The sequence below is a fragment of the Triturus cristatus genome, chromosome 9 (assembly GCF_964204655.1).
Source record: "Triturus cristatus chromosome 9, aTriCri1.1, whole genome shotgun sequence".
In the NCBI taxonomy this organism is placed as follows: Eukaryota; Metazoa; Chordata; class Amphibia; order Caudata; family Salamandridae; genus Triturus; species Triturus cristatus.
This window is the reverse complement of record NC_140592.1, coordinates 1,188,072,231-1,188,093,692: the sequence shown is the minus strand read 5'-3', so window position 1 is coordinate 1,188,093,692 and position 21,462 is coordinate 1,188,072,231. Positions and strand designations below refer to the sequence as shown.

At 46.9% G+C, this 21,462-nt stretch overlaps 1 protein-coding gene across 4 annotated transcripts in view; it reads right to left on the bottom strand.

The window, feature by feature from the left end:
• MTA1 (metastasis associated 1) overlaps positions 1-21,462 on the bottom strand; it is an 842,399-nt gene that overhangs the window by 229,516 nt on the left and 591,421 nt on the right. For all 4 annotated transcript variants that reach the window (XM_085627173.1, XM_085627175.1, XM_085627174.1 and 1 more), the window contains exon 16: positions 7,282-7,434. In XM_085627173.1, the coding sequence (XP_085483299.1) occupies positions 7,282-7,434 (153 nt within the window). The remainder of the gene's footprint in view (positions 1-7,281; positions 7,435-21,462) is intronic.

Below are 21,462 nucleotides of genomic sequence, written 5' to 3'. Positions count from 1 at the left end.
GGAATCACTCGAGTGCCGAGGCCCCCCACGTGTGCACTAGGCTGCCCGACTGGACTCGCGGGGCGGAGGGAGCCTGTGCACGGCCAGTATTGATCTCACCGCCAGCCGGAGGATCCTGACGGCGACGCGCCTGACAGGTGAGGTGCGGTCATCATTGGAGTGACGGAGGGAGGCCGGCGATCGTGGACAGAGTACGGTGCATAGCGGACTGACGGTGGGGGCCTGAGAGTGCTGAGACAGTGCTCGCTGCCTTGTTTTTCACGCATGGAGCTGCGGCCGGAGAGCGGTGACTAGCGGGATGACGGAGGGAGCTTGAGAGTGCCGAGACAGGGACTGCTGCCTTGTATTCAATGCATGGTGCCTGGTGTGTGCAGCTGCGCCACAGATACAGAGTGACACCGAGGCCCACCTTGCTGCAGGGTCTTAGGCCCAGTTCTCTGCTATTGGCCTGGGGTGCACTGGAGGAGTTGCGGTGAAAACTGGGTGCTGATAGGTTGTATGACCGGGAGGCTTGTCCTCTCTCCCCCCCCCCCAACCCCCCCTCCCCCCTCTGGCCTTGGTGGTAGGAGCGGTGTACTTGCGGGCGGAGCCTGACACTCGGCGGCGATTCGGCCTCTGCTGTGGGGGTGGCGGATTGCGGTCCCCGTACCATTCACTGGTTGCATGCTGGGCCGCCTGGTGGAAGTGTGGCCGGGCTGGTGCGAGTTACGGACATTCTTGGGACCACCACATTTAGGTCGGATACCGCAGGAGGCACGACCCCCCCCCCTCCCCACCGCTGCTATTGTGACTGCTGTGGACCGTGTGTGGGTGATATCTGCTGTGCTCACCTAGCGTGGTAGCTGCGCCTCCTGTACCATGGGCAAGCCGGACGGTAGGCAGCCGAAGCTGGTCTTCGACAATAAGAAAGTGGATACGCGCTCCACTCCTGATGATGCATCCCAGGCGGGCGGGGGCATCCCAGGCGGGCGGGGACATGGTGCCCTCACAGCCCTCGTCGCAAGGCGATGAGGTTCAATCCTTGCTGCTGGCCCTGCAACACAGCATGTCAGATTTGTCTGGCAAGATGGACACCATGAAAACGCGCCTCGATTTTCTGGTGCAGAAAGTCGACAAACACGACGGTCAGCTGAAAGAAGCGGAGCGCCGCATCTCGGAAACGGAGTACTCCACCGCGCAGCTGCAGCAGCAGGTCTCGCAAATAGACAGATTACTTAAGGTCATAGCGGCTAAGAATGAGGATTTGGAGGCCCGCAGTCGCAGAAATAACATCCGCATTATGGGTATTCCGGAGAGTACCAACACTGGCCGGATGGAGGAGCACGTAGAAAAGCTGCTGCAGGGTGCCTGTGTTGAAAATCCTTTCTCTCCTCAGTTTATTGTGGAGCGGGCACATCGTTCACTGGGCCCTCGACCTCCTCCAGAGGAATTGCCACGGCCGATCGTGGCGAGACTTCTTAACTATCGGGACCGCGATGCTGCTCTGCGGATGGCTAGAGAGCACAAGAATTTTCAATATGACGGAGTGGAATTTACCATCTTTCCCGACTACACAGTAGCCGTCCAAGAAGCCCGGCGCAAATTCGTGGGCGTGAAGCAGAAACTTAGGAAGGCGCAGATTGAATACACGCTTCTCTACCCGGCGCGACTGCGAGTCACCCACAGAGGCAAGAGTAGCGTTTTCACGAACCAGCACCAGGTGGAAGAGTTTCTAAAAACACTTCATCGTCCCTCCCCTGGGAGATCATCCTCCCCTCAAACGGCCTGACTCACCGCATTCACTGTGCGAGAATCACATGGATGAATGGTTCACAATGCTATGGTGGCTATAGCCTAACAGGTTGTGAGGTTGGTGGAAATGATCGGAGACGGCAAACGCGTTTGCTCCGGAAGACTCCAGATAAGTGACTTCATAGATAGCCTGATGTGCTTTTGGTTATTATGCATATTGGAAATCTTTATACTCCACACTGGCAGATGGTTGTGATACATGACGAGCCAGGTGACCCCCTCTTCCCTCGCCTCCGCTGGCCGACTCACTGCTTGTGGTGACCTTAGTGGCTTGGCCTTTGACGGGGCGAGGAACGGGGTTGCTCTTGTGCGGCCCTGGCGACCTCCTATATGGGAGTTCCCCCCGAGTGCTTAATTGTTTTGTCTGCCCCACAGTGCAGGAATGTATTCGTATTTTATGTCATTGTATCATTTATATGGGGCTGGGGTGGGTGGGTAGGTCCCGGCACGATTGGGGTTGTTAAGTTCTGCTAAATGTTCCAACACAGCACATTACTGTTTGCATACCACGTCATATATGACTATACGAAGAGACAAGTCTCCCAGCATGATGCATGGTACCCCCTATCCGTACCCTTGTCATGGCGTCGGACAATAATCCCCAGCGGATAAATCTGTTAACGTGGAATGTCAGGGGGTTGGGAAACCTACGCAAGTGTCGGCAGCTGTTAGCCTACCTAGACAGACACCAAATATACATTGCGGAATTGCAGGAAACGCACACTGCTCCACATGGGAGACTTTGTTTTGGGAATAGGTGGGCGTCCATCAGAATATTCTCCTCCTATTCGTCCTATTCAAAAGGCACGGTGGTCCTTATCAAGCGAGGCACTCCCTTTGTTTTGGGTGGTTCGGTGAGTGATACCCTGGGCAGACATAGCTTGCTGTGGGGCCAATTGGGCACGCAATCTCTCACAATGGTGTGAGAGATTGCGTGCCCAACATAGATGATCCCGGCTACTACACGTCCCTTTGGGGGCAGATCCTCCAACTTGGGTCCACCTATATTATTTGGGGAGGGGATTTGAACACGTCCTTGAGTCCCGCCCTAGATAGGTCCCGTCCTCAGCCGCATCACTATACGCGGACGCAGGAGACTACCACAAATCCTCAGCGCTCATGGCCTGATAGACGCATGGAGGCATTTTCACCCAGGGGAAACTGAAGGCACGTATTACACCACCGCTCGTGCCGCGTGGTCGCGCTTAGATTATTGGCTGGTCAGCAGAGGAGTGGTCCCTTGGATACACTCTAACACATTTGGCCAGAACCCTCTCTGACCATGCACCCGTATTGCTGCAACTGACGCTCCCCTGCACCGTTGCCCCCCCGTTCAGCTGGAGACTGATACCAGAGGCACTGATGGATTTAGATTTCCAGACCGAGCTGAGGGAGGAGATTTCAGTTTTTTTTGCTCGCAATAAAGGCTCAGTAAATAGTATAGGCACGTTGTGGGAAGCTTTCAAAGTAACGATGCAAGGCTTTTGCATGGCGAAATGTTTTGGGGTGCTCAGGGACATTCTGCGCACTTTGTGAAAATTGGAGGATGAGCTGAAGCAATTAGAAACTGACATGTGGCGAGATTCATCGGGTGGCTGCAGGGCGGCACTCAGGAACAAACTCACGGAATACACAGACACTGCAGAACGGGAGTCCCATTTTCGGGGGAAATATTACAGTGCGCGCCGTTATGGGGAGGGGGAGAGGCCCGGCAAGACACTAGCCCAGGACATAAAGAAGCCGAAATTTTCCAACTATGTGCTAGACATTTTAGACTTGTCGGGTGCGCATCATAAAGATTGCCTGGCTGTCCTGGATGTGTTTGCAGATTTCTATAAGAAACTGTATACTTCTCGGCGCACAGAGCCCCTAGATTTCGCTCCCTTTTTCCAGGATATTACCCTGGGTTGGCTGGGAGATACCCAACGGAAATTTTTAGCTGAACCCTTCCAGATGGATGAATTTAGGGAAGCGGTGATGCAAATGAAATCCGGTAAGGCACCGGGATCAGACGGATTGCCGGTGGAATTCTATAAGACATACTTAGCTCAGCTGATGCCGGTTCTGTGCGAGGTTTATGAGGAAGCTCTGGAGTCCAAGGTGTTGCCGCCCTCGATGAGGGAAGCCCTTATCTCATTGCCTAACCAGATAAACCCTCGGATCAATGTGTTTCCTACAGACCATTGTCCTTAATTAATACGGACGTGAAGATCCTTGCCAAGCTTCTGGCTAATAGGCTTAGCTTGTTAATGGAGAAGCTGGTGCTGCCGGATCAGGCAGGCTTTATACCTGGGAGGGAGACCTCTCATAACTTGCGATCATTGTTCTCAGTGATGCACAGAGTTGATCCGAAGCTGGCGCTCGTGGCAGTGTTCTTGGATGCCACGAAAGCCTTTGATTCTGTGGAGTGGGATTATTTGTTTGCGGTACTGCGGTGCATGTGCTTTCCGGTCAAATTCGTAAACTGGATCCAGATTGTATATACTTCACCTACGGCTCGGGTGCATATTAATGGGCACATCTCCACATCCATTCCGCTCTTGAGAGGCACCAGGCAGGGATGCCCTCTTTCTCCACTCCTCTTTGCTTTAGCTATCGAACCCCTGGCAGCGAGAATCCGTCAACATCATTCGGAGAAGGGCCTCAGATGCTTCCTGCGACAGATACTAGTTACTTTATATGCAGATGATGTCACCCTGTATGTTAAGGACCCGGTGCATAATCTCAACCCGATCTTGCGGGAGGTTATACGATTTGGAGGGCTGTCGGGCATAGAGATTAACTGCTCCAAGTCGCAGGTATTCCCGATCACTCCCGCGGCGCAACCTTTTCCCATTGACTACCCCATAGAGTGGTGTGATGGCGGGGTGAAATATCTGGGGATATACATCACCAATGATCGTGATGAACTGCTGCGTAGTAATTATGGCAAGACATTGGAACATGTCACAAACTGTATCACCAGGTGGATTGCTCTCCCGCTTACCATGGCAGGACGCATCTCGCTCATTAAGATGGTCATCCTCCCTAAATTTTTATATCTTTTTTTAAACATCCCACAGTATCCAGGACGCCCCTTTTTTAACATGCTTAGGTCTGAGCTCATTCGATTAGTCTGGGGCGGTATGCAGCCCCGCTTACAATGGGAGATACTGGTTAGGCCTTATTCCCAAGGTGGTTTTGAAGTGCCAAATTTTTAACTGTATTATCTCTGCGCCCAGGCGCATTTCGCCCATTATTGGTTTCACCCCCCCCCCCCCCCAGATGTACACCTCAGGTCGCAACCGAGCATTGGTTTGCCCACCCTATCCCACTAGACGGGGTCATCCTTTCGGTGCTGGAGAGTAGTCCGGAGGGCCCTTCCTCGGTGGATTGCACTGTAAGAGCCTGGCAGTGCCTACTTCGTACACTTAAAGTTCCGGTGCTCTATTCACCGCTGCTCCCCCTCACATACCACCCGCACAGGCCTGTAGTTGCAGAAGGGGTTTTCTCCGCAACCAAATCCAAATTTTGCATCCATACCTGGGGTGACCTCTATCTAAATGGTAAATTTAAAGACTTGGCGCAGCTCTATCAAGGCCCATCGGCATCCTCTATGGATATATTTTTATATGTACGACTGAGGCAGGGATTGAAGGAACATATGCCGTCCTACTCACTGGAACCCCCTACGTTCCCCCCCATTACATCGTATGTTGTGTGCTCCTGATGCGTCGCATCTCGTGTCGACCCTCTATCGAAGCTTGTGCACAGGGACTGAATACAGGGCATGCCCTGCCCGTGCAAAGTGGAGTGTGGAGTTGGGATGGGAACTCACGGACCAGCAGTGGAGCTACTACTGTAAACAGACTGAGCTTGTCTCCTCGAATGCCAGACTCCGTATTACGCACTACAAATTCTTACACCGCCTGTACTATACTCCTGCCCGGTTATTCCGTTATAGGCTACGTGATAATGCACGGTGCGATAGATGCAGGGTAGATGGGGCGGACTTTCTGCACCTGGCATGGTCTTGTGAAGCGTTGTGGGAGTAATGGCGGCAAGTGTTTGAGGCGCTGATGACTTTGCTGAAAATTCAGGCGGCCCCTATGGTTGCTTTGCTAGGGTATGTTGAGGAGATCCCGACTGCCCATCGCAGATTTGTGGCCTTTGGTGTTGCACTGGCTAGGCGTAGAGTGGCGTGCAGATGGGGCAGGGGGCGGGCGCCGAAATTTAAGGAGTGGTTGGGTGACTTGATCTTGTGGCAGGAGAAGTTGAATGCATATGCTGAGTTGCTTCCGATCCCCTCCCGACCCAGAGATATATGGGCGCCTCTCACTCATTACCTTCTGGATTATCCGCTTACATAGCTCATGGACACTTGTTATAATTTGACTGGGAAGCTGATATTATATTGTGTTCGGTGGAAACTCGGGACTTGGGCACAGCATATAAGTAGGCTGGGATGGGGTACAACTGCTCCCTAACGAAGAGCAGAGGCCGGATTTTTGGCTGGGACTCGCCTGCATTCTTGTATTGTATAAGATCCGACTAATATTTTTCTTTAGGTGCATTGCCGCTCGTGCCTACGGCACTTGGAGACCTGCTATTCACTGCTTGGGTTATGCAATGTGACATATTGGATAATGTAAAAGACTGCATATGTGTTGGACTGCATTATTGTGCATGTCTACTGATGTTGTATGCGAAGTGAAAATAAAAATATATTTTTTTTAAATTGTGCAGAACTGGAAACTTATATGTATTTTTCTTTCGGTAAGACAGGCTCCTCAACAAAAAGTAACAAAAACAGATATTAAGTGATAATAACATAATATGTGAATGAAAGAGTCCAAAAGCAAATAAAGGTATAATACATGTTAAGTTACACAACGCTGTTTCATACATCACAACTGCTCGCCTTTTTCAAATGCTCCAGAAAAAAAAAATATTAAAGGTAGCAAACTAGCTAAACAGAGGTATGATGAAAGGCCGTTTGCCTTTTCAAAAGAATTCTGTGGAAATATAAATATTTGCACAGAAGTCTGAAAAGCTTACATATCCATCCATCTTTCAACATAATTCTACAGCTATCAATCATATTTTAAATTTGTGTACTAATGTGTGCTCCACGAAGGTAAGACCATCAACCTACCATATTCCATATGCACAGGACCAACCAGAAAACATCCTGAGGCTTGCATTCTTTTTAATATATGAAAACTCAAACACTATATTAGCCTTAGGAATGCTTGAGTATTCTACTTGCCCTTTACTGCAAAAACATACAAGTTGCTCACAATAGCAATACAAACTTGTGTGTGCCTAGATCAGTCACAATACATCAGAGAACAGACATTTTCACTTCTACGAAGTAGAGTACAATAAATAAAACTAATGTTCTTATGCCCCATTTAATACATTACCCATGACTTCACACTAAAAGGAAAAAAGATTGGGAAATGAAAGGTACAAGATGCAATGAATATTTCAAAACAGTAAAATGCCCACCATCCATTCCATTGTGCTGGTCATAACTTCTTTTGCCAAGAATGGTTGGCGATCCACTGTTAATCACAGATGCTGACTTGGCAGGAGTAAGGCTATTGATATTACTGGAAAGGCTCTTTGCAGGGTCTGGCTTTGGAGGGCAGGGGTGTGTCTCTGTTTGGAAGAGAAAAGAAAACATTACAACTCAACAGAAACTTTAACTGAGTACCTAGATTATGTTACTTGACCAGCTAATGGGGGCACTGAGTAAACCTATGGGGGATAGGAAACTGAAATCAAGGATCTATACAGAGAACCTCTTGTCTAATCATATTCCACTGCACACGTGGCTCCGTCTTAGCAAATCTCACTACTTCTTTCAGAATATAAGCAGTTGATAGATTAACTGAGAAGGCATATGCTGTTCAAAAGAGAAGGCAAACTCATATTTATGTCTAGATCCACTATTTCCACATATTAGTGCATTTTATTAATGGCAAACTCACAAAGAGAGGCCTTGATTGTTTTCCTGTCAGGGCTATTTTTCCTACATGCTTGTTACTTTACGCAAAACTTCAAAGAACTATTCACATTCTTACTCTGTAACATGTTCTGGGGTTTTGAACAATGGATCCACTAATTCGAAATGACTGTTGAGTGAAGAACAGACTGGCATAGTCGACACATTGACTATTAAAAACCAAGGTTGATGACAATGCGAAAGCCTGAAACTCACTGACGTGACAGCTGACTTGATAGTCACAGGGAAGGTTGTTCACAACAATAGCATTATTGTAATATTTATGCGCCCAAACAATAAAACAGCTATTCAATTGTACAGTAGACAAATGTGATCAAATCACCTACAAGGAAAATGTACTTAATCGTGACAGTTATCCCAAAAGGTTATGGACCCATACATGCAAATCCAAAAGGACAAGATTGTCTTAAGGGCCAACCCTCAGTTCCTACCCAGGATGGTAGGCAAATTCCACTTGAATCAAAACATTCAGCTACCAGTTTTCTTCAAAAACCCACAAACATGACTAGATAGAAGCCTTCATACCCTGGATGTAAAGCGCCTTATAATGCTATTTACAGGAGACAAAACAATTCCATAAAGGGAATCAATTTTTCGTCTCTTGTTCCAAGTACAACAAGGGTGCACCTGTGACAAAGGTGACAGTTGCACATTGTACTGCAGAAGCAATTCAGGCATGCTATTCCTCAACGGGAAAAACATTAAATACTAGATGAAGAGTTCACGCAACAAAGAAAATAGGGGCAACCCTAGCCTTTATGGCCAATTTGCCAATAGGCACTATATGTGCAGCCGCTACATGAGCCTCTAAAAACATTTTACCAAGCAATATTGTGTGGATAAACAGATGACAAAGGAAGCTCATGTGGGACAAAAGGTACTTCAGCACCTGTTTGCAAGGTCCTCCACATCTCACCACAACCATCATAAGGAATGGGAAGCCGCTTCATAATCTAATGCACAGTATGTAAATCCAGAAAAGGATTCATGCTGCAAAATGAAAGGTTTACTTAACAGTAGGAGTAGTTTTTCAGCTTGAACAGTTTTCTATATTCACATACGACCAACCCACCTCCCCAGAGATGAGGAAGGCAAACAGGTGGGAGGAGAAATCGTGTAAAAGGAAAAAAGAGAGACTTAAAACAAGAAGAGTGAAGACCTGCCCTTACTCAGAAGGGAAAGGACAAAAAAGAATCTGAAGATGGCAACCACACACAGGAGCTTCCCAGGCGCCATCTGATGTCACATAAGTGAAGGACCTAGCACCAAACGGTGGTCAACAACGCCCACAAGGGCGGGGCGGGGGGGCACAGGGGAACAGACAATTCCTGGACCCAACCACTAAATGGACTAATAATGCACAGCATGTAAATCCAGAAAACTCTCCAAACTGCAAAACTACTCCTACTGGTCATTCATTATTTAGAAAAGTAGTGACTTCCCGCTGTGGCTATTGAATTTGTTCCAGTGGATGCGCTTGTTTCTGTATGTACCTGCAAGTGAACATTTTGACTGCAAACTGCCAATGTTGATATGTTGGGCCCTTGTGGAGGTCATTTGCTGACCCGGGACTAAATATGCTCTCGCTGAAAAGCATTCAAGCCATTTGGGGCCTTGGCTTTTTTTTTTTTTTTTTGGAGGCAGAGAATTCTGTCCTTCCTGGTTACCTGGTTATAGTGTATTACCGCCTGTCACCGACACACTACCATTAAGTGAACTTGGTTGGGTACTCTTGTTGTCTAGTTAAGTTTTTGGTATTTTATTATTTATTTTTTAACTAGAAAGAAACCACTTCCCTTCTTCCTAATGAATAGCCCAGTATTAGTCATTGATCACTGAAACGGAGGTCCTGATATAGCAGAGCAAGAATGCTACATTATGTTCTTGTTGATTGGCAATGTTGCCCCATTAACTGAGGTTTTGTTAGTGAACACTGTAGTAAATCTAGAGTCCTGGAGTCTTCTGAGGCATCCCCAATGCAACCTCATAGGCGCATCTGTAGACGTGCATGGGTAATGAGGGGGATGCAGGATGCCATCATGCCCATTAGTTTCATAACTGTCCTCACTGTCAGAGCCTGTCCCTTCCGATAGAGGCGAGTTTCCTCTTTCATTGCTTGTATCCTCATTTGGGTCTGGTATGCCTGTGCCATTCTGGAGTTCAATCTTGCGCCTAGGAAGATCTTTTTCTGTTCTGGTTTTGCTGAGGATTTTGTGTGGTTTCTGGAGAAACCGAATCCTTGTAGTGGTTTGAATACCTGTTGAATGCATGCAACATCTTTGTTTTGAATTTGCGTTCACCAACTAGTCGTCTAGATAGGGATAGAAGTGGATTCTCCTCCTTCTTAGGGATGCTGCTAAGTACTTTATGAAAACTCTTGGTGCAGATTTTATTCCAAAAGGCAAGAACTTGACTTTGTAGTGTGTCTCCGTGTGGATGAACCTGATGTATCTCTTGCGTGCTTAATTAATGGGGGATGTGCAGACAGGCATCCTTAAAGTATATTGTTACCATGTAGTCTCCTTTTTGTAGCTGTGGGATTACTTCTTTTAGGGTTGTCATTTTGAAATGCTGCGTGCGAAAACATTTGTTTATTAATCTGAGATCTAATATTGTCTTAACAAGAGATCCTGCTTTGGTACCAAGAAATAAGGCGAGTAGTTACCCTTGTTGTGCTCCCTTGTTAGTACTTTCTCTATTGCATTTTCTTCTATAAGTTCCTTTATTTCCTCCATGAATTTTAAAGGTTCTGTTCTTTGCAACTTTTTCTTCCATGGTGGAGGTTTCTTTATTAGTTGAATACAATAGCCGTGGCGCACCAGGTTTAAAATCCAATTGTCTGTTGTGGGTAATACACCAGGTAAGTCACTTGAAGTTTGCTCCTGCCCCTCTTGAGGTTTACCCGTTGGCTCTTTCTCTGCCACAAAAGGAATGCTTTAATTGTTGCTACCAGGGTCGGTATCCCAACTGTTGGCAAGACTGTTGTCAGCTGCCTTGCGTCTGTTGTTGCTGCCCTATTGAGAAGACCCCCCCCCCGCCTGTGGGTCTTCTGTGGTTAAAACCTCTCCTTTTGAAGGTACCCCTGTACTGCAAGGCTCTCATAGCTTTTGCGGTTTCATTGCCCTTTATTTGTTGTAGGGACTCATTTACTTCACTTCCAAACAGTGCGTCTCCTGTTAAGGGCTTATTGATTATCGGTGTCTGCAGTTCCTGTTTGAAACCCGATATTTTGAGCCAGGCGTGCCTTCCTGTGCACATTTGTCAGCTAACTGCACCTGCTGCATCTACAACTGATTTCAGTAAGGTGTTTGTGGGCCTGCAACAATGCATATCCTGGGCGAGGTGCTAGGTCTCCTCCCCCAGAATGGGCAGGGGAAGCTTCAAAGGCATGCTGCCTTTGTGAGCCTCCCCAGACCACTTGCTCTACTCAGCAACTGGTCCCCACCGGTTCTAGCCCCCACTCTGGCGGAAAGACTGGCGGGGAACCCAAGTGAGGAAAGGGGGTGTGCCAGCCGCTGCCATCCCCACCCCTCAGGTGGGGGGTGAGGTGAAGCACAATTCCGGGCTCTCACAATCTTGAAGATGGGAAGCCCTACCCAATCAGGACTAGGCTACTGCCCCCCTCCCACAGGAGAGTGGCAGGATAGGGGGTGTACCCACCCCAGGGAAGGGACCCATTGGTCCCTGCCCTTTACCTACCTGTAACGCTCCTAAATTTAGTATTTAGGGGCACCCTGAACCTTCCTTTCTCAGATCCCGAAACAAGCAAGAAGAACAAGAAGAAGACCTGCTGTGCAGCTGCTAACAAGAGGAAGACACCCCTGACTGGGCCCCAGTCCTATAGGCCTGTCGACCCCCGAACCTGCTCCTGCTAAACCCCAGCGTCTCCATGGTCAGCAACCTCGAAAACCCCGGAGGACCTGCAGGCCTTGTGACTCTAAAAGACTGGGACTCCCACGAGCAGTGGTTCTGCTCAAAGCAAGCAACAAACCCCTGATGCCAGCCAGAAACCGCGACTCCCGCACACTGCACCCGCCAAGCCTGGCCTGTGCCTGAGTGGACAAAGACCACAAGGACGCCCCCCCGGCTACTGTGACCAAGAATCGAGCACCCAAGGACCCTCCTTGACGCTCCTGACGACGCCTGCAGCCTCAGAACCAGGGACCCCTCCAACCGCGACCAGCAGAGGGTAAGATTTCCCGACGCGAAAAGACACCCCTGCACCCAGCGCCCTGCGGCCCCCTGTGCCCAACTCCGAGGTGCCTACCTAACTTCCAGCTTCCCAACTTACCTTGCGAAATGGTGGTCGCCCCTAAAGAATCTCCGTCCCCGAGCTTGCAGCCTTTGTTCATATGGTAGCTTCTCCACTGAAATACATTGAGCGCACGACGGCTCAAAAGCACCCTGCACCGAGCCGCCTGTGAGCCCCTGGAAATGCAACCTCTATCCTACTTCCCCTGTGTGAGTGACCAGGAGCCCAGCTCCCACAGCCGCGTGGCCTGCCTGCTAGCAGCCACCAACCAAAGGCCCCCTGCCCGCCATAGGCTAACATTGGGCCTAACTCTATATGCACCCGGCTGCCCCTGTGCCGTTGAAGGTGTAACAACTCTACCTACCTGACCCTGGGAGACCCCCGAGTCTATGCCTAGAACCTTAACTCTGCCAGTCGAGTACTTACCTGAAAGCCGATAACCTGCACTTTCTCTATAGGGTAACATTGACTGGTTTCACTAGGGAATTCTTTCAAGTGTCGAGTTAAGAAACTTTAAAATATTCACAAAAAATCAGCCGATCAACGAAAACGAAATTACTCACCTGTTATCAGGAGATATCCCAGTGCTGGATCTTTTTGCCCAGCACTGTCCCTGAAAAGTAATTACAACTGTACTTACCGATAACTTGATTTTCCTCCATAGGATAACATTGCCTGGTTTTTGCCAGAAATTCTTCTAAGTGTTGATTTTTGAAACATACAAATATTCCTTAAATATCGCCTGTGTAACAAAAACGATTTCTTTCAACTGTTTGCAGGAAATGCACCAGGGTTGAATCCAGGGTCCAACAGTGAGTAAGAAAATCATACACAAAGTAATTGAAATTGCATTCACTTAAAAACTCCCATTGAGCTCAATGTTATAATTATATTTGAATTGTGTTGCCTATTGCAACAACTATCGCATTTAAAAGTCTATTGCTTATTGAAAGTATACAACTACAGCATTTTATTCTGAGAAGGTATTTTGATACCTATAGTTGGTTCTAAAGTAAAACAACTATATATTTTTATATACAAAACAATTGGCCTAGAGTTCAGTTCTTGAGTGTGTGAGACCATTTGCTGACTGAGTGTGTACAACAAATGCTTTACACTGTCCTCCGATACTGCCTTAGTGCTCGACCAAGCTACCACTTTAGAGAGTAAGGTTATATCTAACTTCAGCCTCTGCCAAACCTCTGGGGACTGTGGACTCTGTGCACACTGAACCTTACTTTGGTGCAGTATATACAGAGCCATTTTCTTACATTTGTGGATCAGCGGTGGGATTCAAACTTGCATTTGTTGGACTACTTGGTTACCATCTGATCACACAACAAAACTCTTAAAATTGCCTTTAGAATTCTGATTTCCTAAATTGGTCTTTCCAAAATACTAAAAGTCTTGTCAGGGCCTTTCATCAGTCCCATTAGAATTTTAGAAAAATAAAAGTCACTGTAGTCAAGGGTAGAGGGTTAGAACTGTCAGGTTAGAATGTCTCAAAAGAACCCAGCTACTAGTGAAGTTAATACCATGCAGGACCTGGTGGAGGAGCTCGACCTCCCACCTTACTTACACTTGTCTTTCACGGAATTGAGGTCCTTATGCAAACTTAAAAACCTACAAATGGGCCTGAATCCAACCAAACAAGGGCTCCAGGAGCTCCTGGCCGAGTATGCTCAGGACCACCCCTCTGAACATGGTGATGACCAGTCAGAGGAGGAAAGGGGGGAGGATGAGGGGGATAATGGCCCCCCTCCAATAATCCCTAGGGAGGAAAGGGCACCCATACCCTTGACTCCAAGAATCAACCTCTGGGAACCTAGAGACCACACAGGTGGACCAAGTAACTCACTGGGGGACTCCCCAGTGAAGAGGACAGCTTTTTAGCAAAGCTGGTAAAAAGAATGGCTCTAGAGTCCAGCCTCCTGGCTCTAGAGAAAGAAAGGAGATGGGTTTAGCACCCATCAATGGTGGCAGCAATACTAAAAACTAAGGAAAGGGAGGAAACTTCTGATCCTAAAATCCCCAAAGGGATTGTCCCTAAATTTGAGGAAGGTGATGACATCACCAAATGGTTCGCAGCCTTTGAGAGGGCTTGTGAAATGAGAAAAGTAAAGAAACCTCTCTGGTGGGCACTCCTGTGGGAACTGTTCTCTGGTAACTGCAGAGACAGGCTTCTGACCCTCTCTGGGCCAGATGCAGGGTCCTATGACCTCAGGAAGAAGACTCTGATTGAGGGATTTGGGCTCACCACTGAGAAGTATAGAATTAGATTCAGGGGGGCTCACAAAACTCAGACCCAGTCCTGGATTGACTTCGTAGACTACTCAGTAAAGACACTGGATGGTTGGTTAGCTGGACATAATGTGCATGATTTTACTGGACTTTACAATTTGTTTATGAAGGAACATATACTAAGTAATTGCACAAATGAACAAGTTACTTACCTTCGGTAACAATGTATCTGTAAGAAACATTAGTTAGTTAGATTCCTCACCTTAGAATATCCCCAGGCGTCAGACTGGATCCGGAAGATTTTTCATCAGCAATACCCCTTGCGCGTCGCTAGGCGTCGTCTGCGGCTCCGCGTCCGTCGTCGGCGTCGTGCGCCGGAATGACGTCGTCGGAGTACTTAGACGCCGCCCTCGCGCGCTGACGTCAGTTCTTGTACATAGCTTTCCGCGCCAGGAACGCAGAGCCATGCAAAGACCGACACTGGTGCCAAAAATAAAATCTAGGGGCCTGAAAAGGATAACCTTAACCCTAGATGTCAGTTCGCAGAACGGGGAGGATGGGTGGGTCGGTGAGGAATCTAACTAACTAATGTTTCTTACAGATACATCGTTACCGAAGGTAAGTAACTTGTTCATCTGAAAGAAACACGTTAGTTAGATTCCTCACCTTAGAATAGATACCCAAGCAATACCATCCCCGGTGGTGGGTCTGCGAACCAAGATCACACCAGAAAGTCCTGGAGGACAGAACGGCCAAAGAAGCCATCCCTCTGGACTTGGCTGTCAAGGCAATAATGCCTGGCAAACGTGTGTAGCGAAGCCCACGTTGCCGCCTGACAGATGTCCTGCAAAGGGACACCCCGTCCCAAAGCAGTAGTAGCCGCCGTGGCCCGAGTAGAATGGGCGCGCAGCCCAACAGGAGGGTCCTTTTTTGCCAAGGAATAACAAATTTTGATGCACAAAACGACCCACCGAGAGATGGTCCGTTTGTGCACAGCTATCACCTTCTTAGCACCCACGTATCCAACGAAAAGTTGGTCGTCCACCCGGAACTGCTTTGTGTGGTCCAGATAAAAGGAGAGCGCACGTTTTGGGTCCAGACGGTGGAGCCTCTCTTCCTCTTTGGAAGGATGCGGAGGCGGAAAGAAGGTGGGCAAGGTTGTGGAAATATGGAATTTTCTGGTCAGTTATGTCCCCTATCTTGGACCCCAACGGTTCTATGTGCATATCACAAGTACATGTATGTTTCCTCCAGTTCCAGTTATGAAGACGCAAATACATGTGCGTCCAACGTCAACATGTCCTCTGTCAGATCCGCCATGAACAGGCCGGATATTCCATTCCTAAATATGAAAGGCCACCGTCTTTGTATGGCTCACTTATGCCATTTTACAGTCCAGGCAAGTAGGCCCTGATTCTGTCATCAAAACTCTTCTTGCCTTCTGCCTCTGAAAGCTCCAGTCTGAGCCTGCATCTGTGACCATGAACTTTGTCTCATTCTCTGCGCGGCTCACGAAGCCTGACATCAGCCTATTCTCTGCCAAGAACTGTATTTCACCTTCGAATTATCTGCTTCCCCCTCAGCCGATGCATTCCTGCCTAGTAGCTTAAGTAAACATTCTTCCAGTCACCGAGCAAAAGGCCCGGCTTCTCTGCCCTTATGCAAGTAATTCATAGCCCTGTTACCATGGAATATTCCTACCCCCTCGCATTCAGTGTAGACACTTAGACGCTTGTACATGCACGCACAGTCAGTATAGAATAGATTCTGTCCGAGAGTCCTTCTTTTATGGATAACATAGTTCTTTAAACATAGGATGTTAGATATGATTTGGGATTAGGTTGACTTGACCCCCCAGACTTTTCGTCTCCACATGTAGAGCTAAATGTCAAGTCCCCTTCACCCCCTAGTTACACGTCAATTACACGTCATACTGCTGCGCGCGCATCTAGGCCAAGTATTATCTTATAGATCCACCTATACATGACATCACAACCAATTATGTTCCTTTTTACTCTTTATTACACCCATTTCTGGTTACGCAGACAAATTGTCATTTTCCTTATCAATTGTTACGCCTACTGCATTCGCTTCATTGTAATGTATGCACTATAAAAGTTACTTCTTGTCAATAAAGTATGTACTTCACTTCCTGAACCTCCGGGGTGATGGAACTTGAAGCATCCGATTATAATCGATTATTGGAATAAAGCCCATTCCGAAACTCTAATATCACGGATTCTGCCTCTCATTTTACTGAGCTATTTTATAATGTTTCTGTATCAAATTCAGTCCCGGTAAAGGAATTTTATTTACCACAAGATGGCGCCCGAACAGGGACACTTTCTCATCTCACGCGCCGGCGGTGAGTTGCAGGCCCGGTCTCCTGCCACAGCTGGACGGACAATAACGCGTACCAGCAGGATTTCCTGTATCTCCCTCCAGTCAAGCGGGGGCGACTGAGACTGCGATCAACACCCAGACGAGGCGGTGAGAAGTGCGAAGTATCCCGACCAGAGCCTAGCTGAGAGAGCAAGATCCGAGGTACACAGAGACCCACCAGTCCGAAGTCAAGCCCAGTGTCCGACGAGTCGAGTCGAGTCCAGTCCGGTTCAAGTTCAAGTTACTGAGGCCTTCCGTTTCCGAAGCTACCCGGTGAGTACCATTACTGGGGAGGCATTTCTGACGTGCACATAGGTTGTGCCGGTCAAGACGGGTTTGGGTACACAAATCCGGTCTGCACTGTTTTAGCAGTGTATCTGTACTGTTTAGCAGTATATCAAGTATTCCGAAGTATCTAGTTAGTGTCAAGAGTTATGCTTGGTGATTAGTTATGCAGACGATCATCATTGTTGTTTCAGTTAAAGGTTTAATGTTTAATGTGTTTAAAAACGTCCTGCATATTGTGGTATGAATGACTGTTCATTATCGTGTTTATTGTATTAAGTCTGTCCAAATTCAAGTATCAGGTCAGTTGGTCAAAATCAAGTATAAGGTCAGTTCTCAATATGCCGCTCTTCTCGAAATTAAGACAGATCACTACTAGAAAAGGGGTTCTCGAAGAAGCCGTTCCTATTCCTCCTAGGGACACTCCAGGGCACTTTATGTATCACAAACATGGCTTAGACGCTATATTATTTCTTGATTTATGGGTAGACTATACCAAGGGATTACCAGAAAGTCAGAGGTGGCCCACAGCGGGGACCTGGGATGCAGAGTGCATCATGAAAGTCGAGGAAGAGTTATGGAAAAGGAAAGTCAGACAGTCACAGAAGGACGCCGTTGAGTTATGGCGTAAAGAATCTCATAGACGTACAGAAAAAGCACGTAGACAGGAAGAAAGGAATAAATAAAGTTCAAGGAAATCTATTAATTGAGGAAGGTATCCGAGTGAAATCAGAACAAGTAGACAGACAGAGAAATGCCCTTATGAATGGTATGTATCCCCTTCTGGCCGAAGGATTACCTAAGGCTACTCCAGAGATACCGAAAGACTTGCCACCCCCATTATTCCCAATCAAGGTACATCCTAAGGGGCATCCTAGAACCGCAGAAGATGTTTTTCTTTCCTCATATTTAGATGACGCAGCTCCCGAGTATGCTAATTCCGCCCCACATAGACCGCATATCAGGGAGGTCTCACGCCAAGATCCAGCACCCGTATCCCTACAGCAACAAATCGAGTCACAAGTTCCGGCAAGCACATCTGTTTCTGTATCTGTTCCTACAGCTACTTCTATAGCTGTGCCCACACCTATAGTTGCTGTGTCACGTTCAACGAATCCTTTCACACCCGACGCCCCAGATGGGGCCACGGGAGGTGCTACTAATATCTTTTCTACGCCACCTAGAATAAATAAACTTACTTTTCAAGAGTCAGCGCATTCACGTACACCCAAATTCGTAAGTGCTCGTGCACTTAAAGAACTTCTCGTAGATTGTAGATATGACCCGGTGCCCGGTATAGAGGACGAAATGACCCTGGCCTCATTGCGTATCAGACGAGCCGCAGTGTATTTAGGGAAGTTACCAGGAATGACTGCGCATCTAGATAATATATACCATTTTGTCCAAACAGGGCGAGATCCAGAATGTATTTACAGAGCTATGGAATACCAGAAAGTAGAGATACAGGGGGAACTGTTACGTTTCCTCATAAACTGTGTGATCAGAAATCAAGACCGACCGGGGGTAGACCCGGAAGCAATGCAAATTCTTACAAGATGGAGCCAGAATATATCAGAAGGGAGACATGATAAAACAAAATTGTATAATAGCCATGTGCCGAAAGATCCGTAAAGAAATAGAACGCCTGCACGAAGAGAGATTAGAGGTAGACGAGTTCGAACAAAGCGAGGAAGAAGGGTCAGGACCGCCCACAGGACAGTCAGAAACTATAGCCTATGTAGGTAAAAGAAGATCTTGTAATAGTACGAGATGTCTTATTGACCCGATACGCCCGATATGTCCAGACAATAACAGGGGTTTCCGAACACCCGTAGTCCATATAAGGTCTAACGAGCATTCGTTCCAAACCGCCGACAAACTACTCCGAGAACGAAGGGGTTATCATTTTCTCGATTCTATGGACGAACAAGATTTAGCCAGGGCAGCTGTCCATTGGGTGGACAGTCCCGGAAAATATAGTGATGATACAGTAGTACGCACATTTTTGAATCTCACCCCAGATGAACAGAGGTTAGCTGGGATTTATATGATTCAACAACTCATTATACTATATCGGAGTCAGCATTCGGACCCTGGTCCCTTACCTGACATACTGACTGAATTGCTTATGAATAAATGGAGAGGTCCAGGTACTAAATTAATTAAAGAAATTCTAGAATCAAGAAAGCAGTATATTGTTTTTGTATGCTCAGAGCATGTTTCATTGCCCGTCAAGGAAAGAACCACGTATCACATGGATAGACAGAATCCGTTACGAGAAGTACACCCAATCAAAGGCGAGGACAACGAGTTTAAGCGCGTATTTGTATATACGCCCATATCAAAAATAGAATTGTTACAAATGAAGAAAACTCGTACCTAGTACCCAGTCATGACAAAGATCCAGCGGGTTTCCACCGAGAAATTAAAGACATGTTACTCATGGGAGAGTACACCTATCCCGACATTATGACAATATTAAAGGTATTGATGCCTGCTGGCATTTATGAGAAACTCAAGGAAAAAGAGTGGGAGGTAGGAGACCAAAAGATAGAATGGTCAGTGTTAGAAGCTGAAGAAAAGGCCCGAACTGCAGGAGCAGGACTTGGGGATAAAACTAAAGCACTACCAGGTTTATTAGTACAGGTACTGCCACGTTTATTAACTACGAAAAAGGAAGACTGGGGTACAATTTCAGCCTGTAAACAGAAGCAAGATGAGGACACTAGTGATTACTATGCCCGATTTGAAAAATGTTTTGGTATAAATGGTGGCATAAAAGCAAGTAGCGAATCATACCCACATCTGTTTGTAACAAAGTTAGTGGAAAATGCCCTGCCCCCAGTAAAGAATAGAGTATTAAAATTCGAAAGTACCTGGCAAGGTAACACTCCATCACAAATGTTACAAATGTTACAGTACCATCACAATAGAATTAGAGAAGAACAAGAACATGAACACAGACGCATGAAAGACACGAAAATGAAAATGCTAGTTTCCCAGACTGTTCCAGCTGAAGGACATAAAAAGGGTATGACACATTCCGATTCAGCAGGACCTGTAAAAGGGACATGCAATTATTGTAAAAAGCCAGGCCATTACGTACACGATTGTCCAGTTTTAAAACATAATATCGCCATAGGTAAAACACAAGAAAGATCACGGCCACTCAGACAAGATCAGAATGAACAAGGAGCTATGCAGCATGCCCAGGCCATGCCAGCCGCACAACAGCCAATACAGTTTGTGCCAGCTGCACCACCGTTGCCTGCTGCTGCCACACAGACAACAACACGACAAATGTATCAGACCGCACAGTATGAATATCCTGAGTATCAGCGTTACGCATGAACAAGCCTAGAGAGGGAAGTTGACTTACCCCTTATTGAAATCCCAGTAGACCAAGAAGGACCTTATGTACATAGTGAATTATTAGGCCAAGATAGAAAATTTCTACTCGATACAGGGGCAAGTCGAACGACCATAAAACGTAGTGAAGTTCCAGGGGCACCCCTCTCAGGCTCACAGAATATTTCCCTTGGTTTTTCAGGAAAACCTATTGTTAATGAAGTGTCACAACCACTGCCACTTACGATAGGACCTCTGACCCGAACTACAGATTTATTGCTTACTAAATCATGTCCAGAAAATCTGTTAGGAATTAAAACCTTGAAAGCTCTAGGAGCCATAATATGTTGTTCGCCGGAAGGTGTAAGGTTGTTTTTGCGTGATTTTAAAGGTCACTATGTGTCTAGAGACATGGATCCCCGACTGCAGACTTTGCCTACACGTCTATGGGCACAAGGCCCTACTGATGTTGGATGCATGAATATTACACCATATCGAGTCACATTAAAGGCAGGAGTGGTGCTACCACGAATGCGACAATACAAGTTACCACCAGATGCTGTAGTGGCTTTACTACAAATCATTGACGAGCTCATTACCCAAGGAGTAGTTGTAGAAACAGACTCCAATGTATGTAATTCCCCGATAATTCCGATTCTTAAACGAACAGATCCAAAGGCCCCGCCAGTATATCGATTGGTTATTGATCTGCGCGAGTTAAACAAATGCATTGTGCCACAATTTCCTGTGGTCCCAGATATCTCGTCATTACTGACAGCTATTGATTCCGAAGCAACATTCTTTACTGTAATTGATCTCAAGAATGCCTTTTTCAGCGTCCCAATAGATCCGGAAAGCCAATATTTGTTCGGATTTAATTTAAATGGACGTAGCTTTAAATTCTCACGCGCACCTCAAGGATTTACAGAAAGCCCCAGCATCTATAGCCAAGCACTGAAACGAGAACTTGACAGTATACACATGCCAGTTAACACTGCTCTGCTTCAATATGTCGATGATCTGCTGATCACCGCCCGAAGCGAACCTGAATGTGAAAAAGCATCACTGACAGTTTTACAATTTCTAGCCGAAAAGGGGCACAAGGTGTCCCCTTCTAAGCTGCAATTCTGTGTCCAGCGAGTTGTTTATCTTG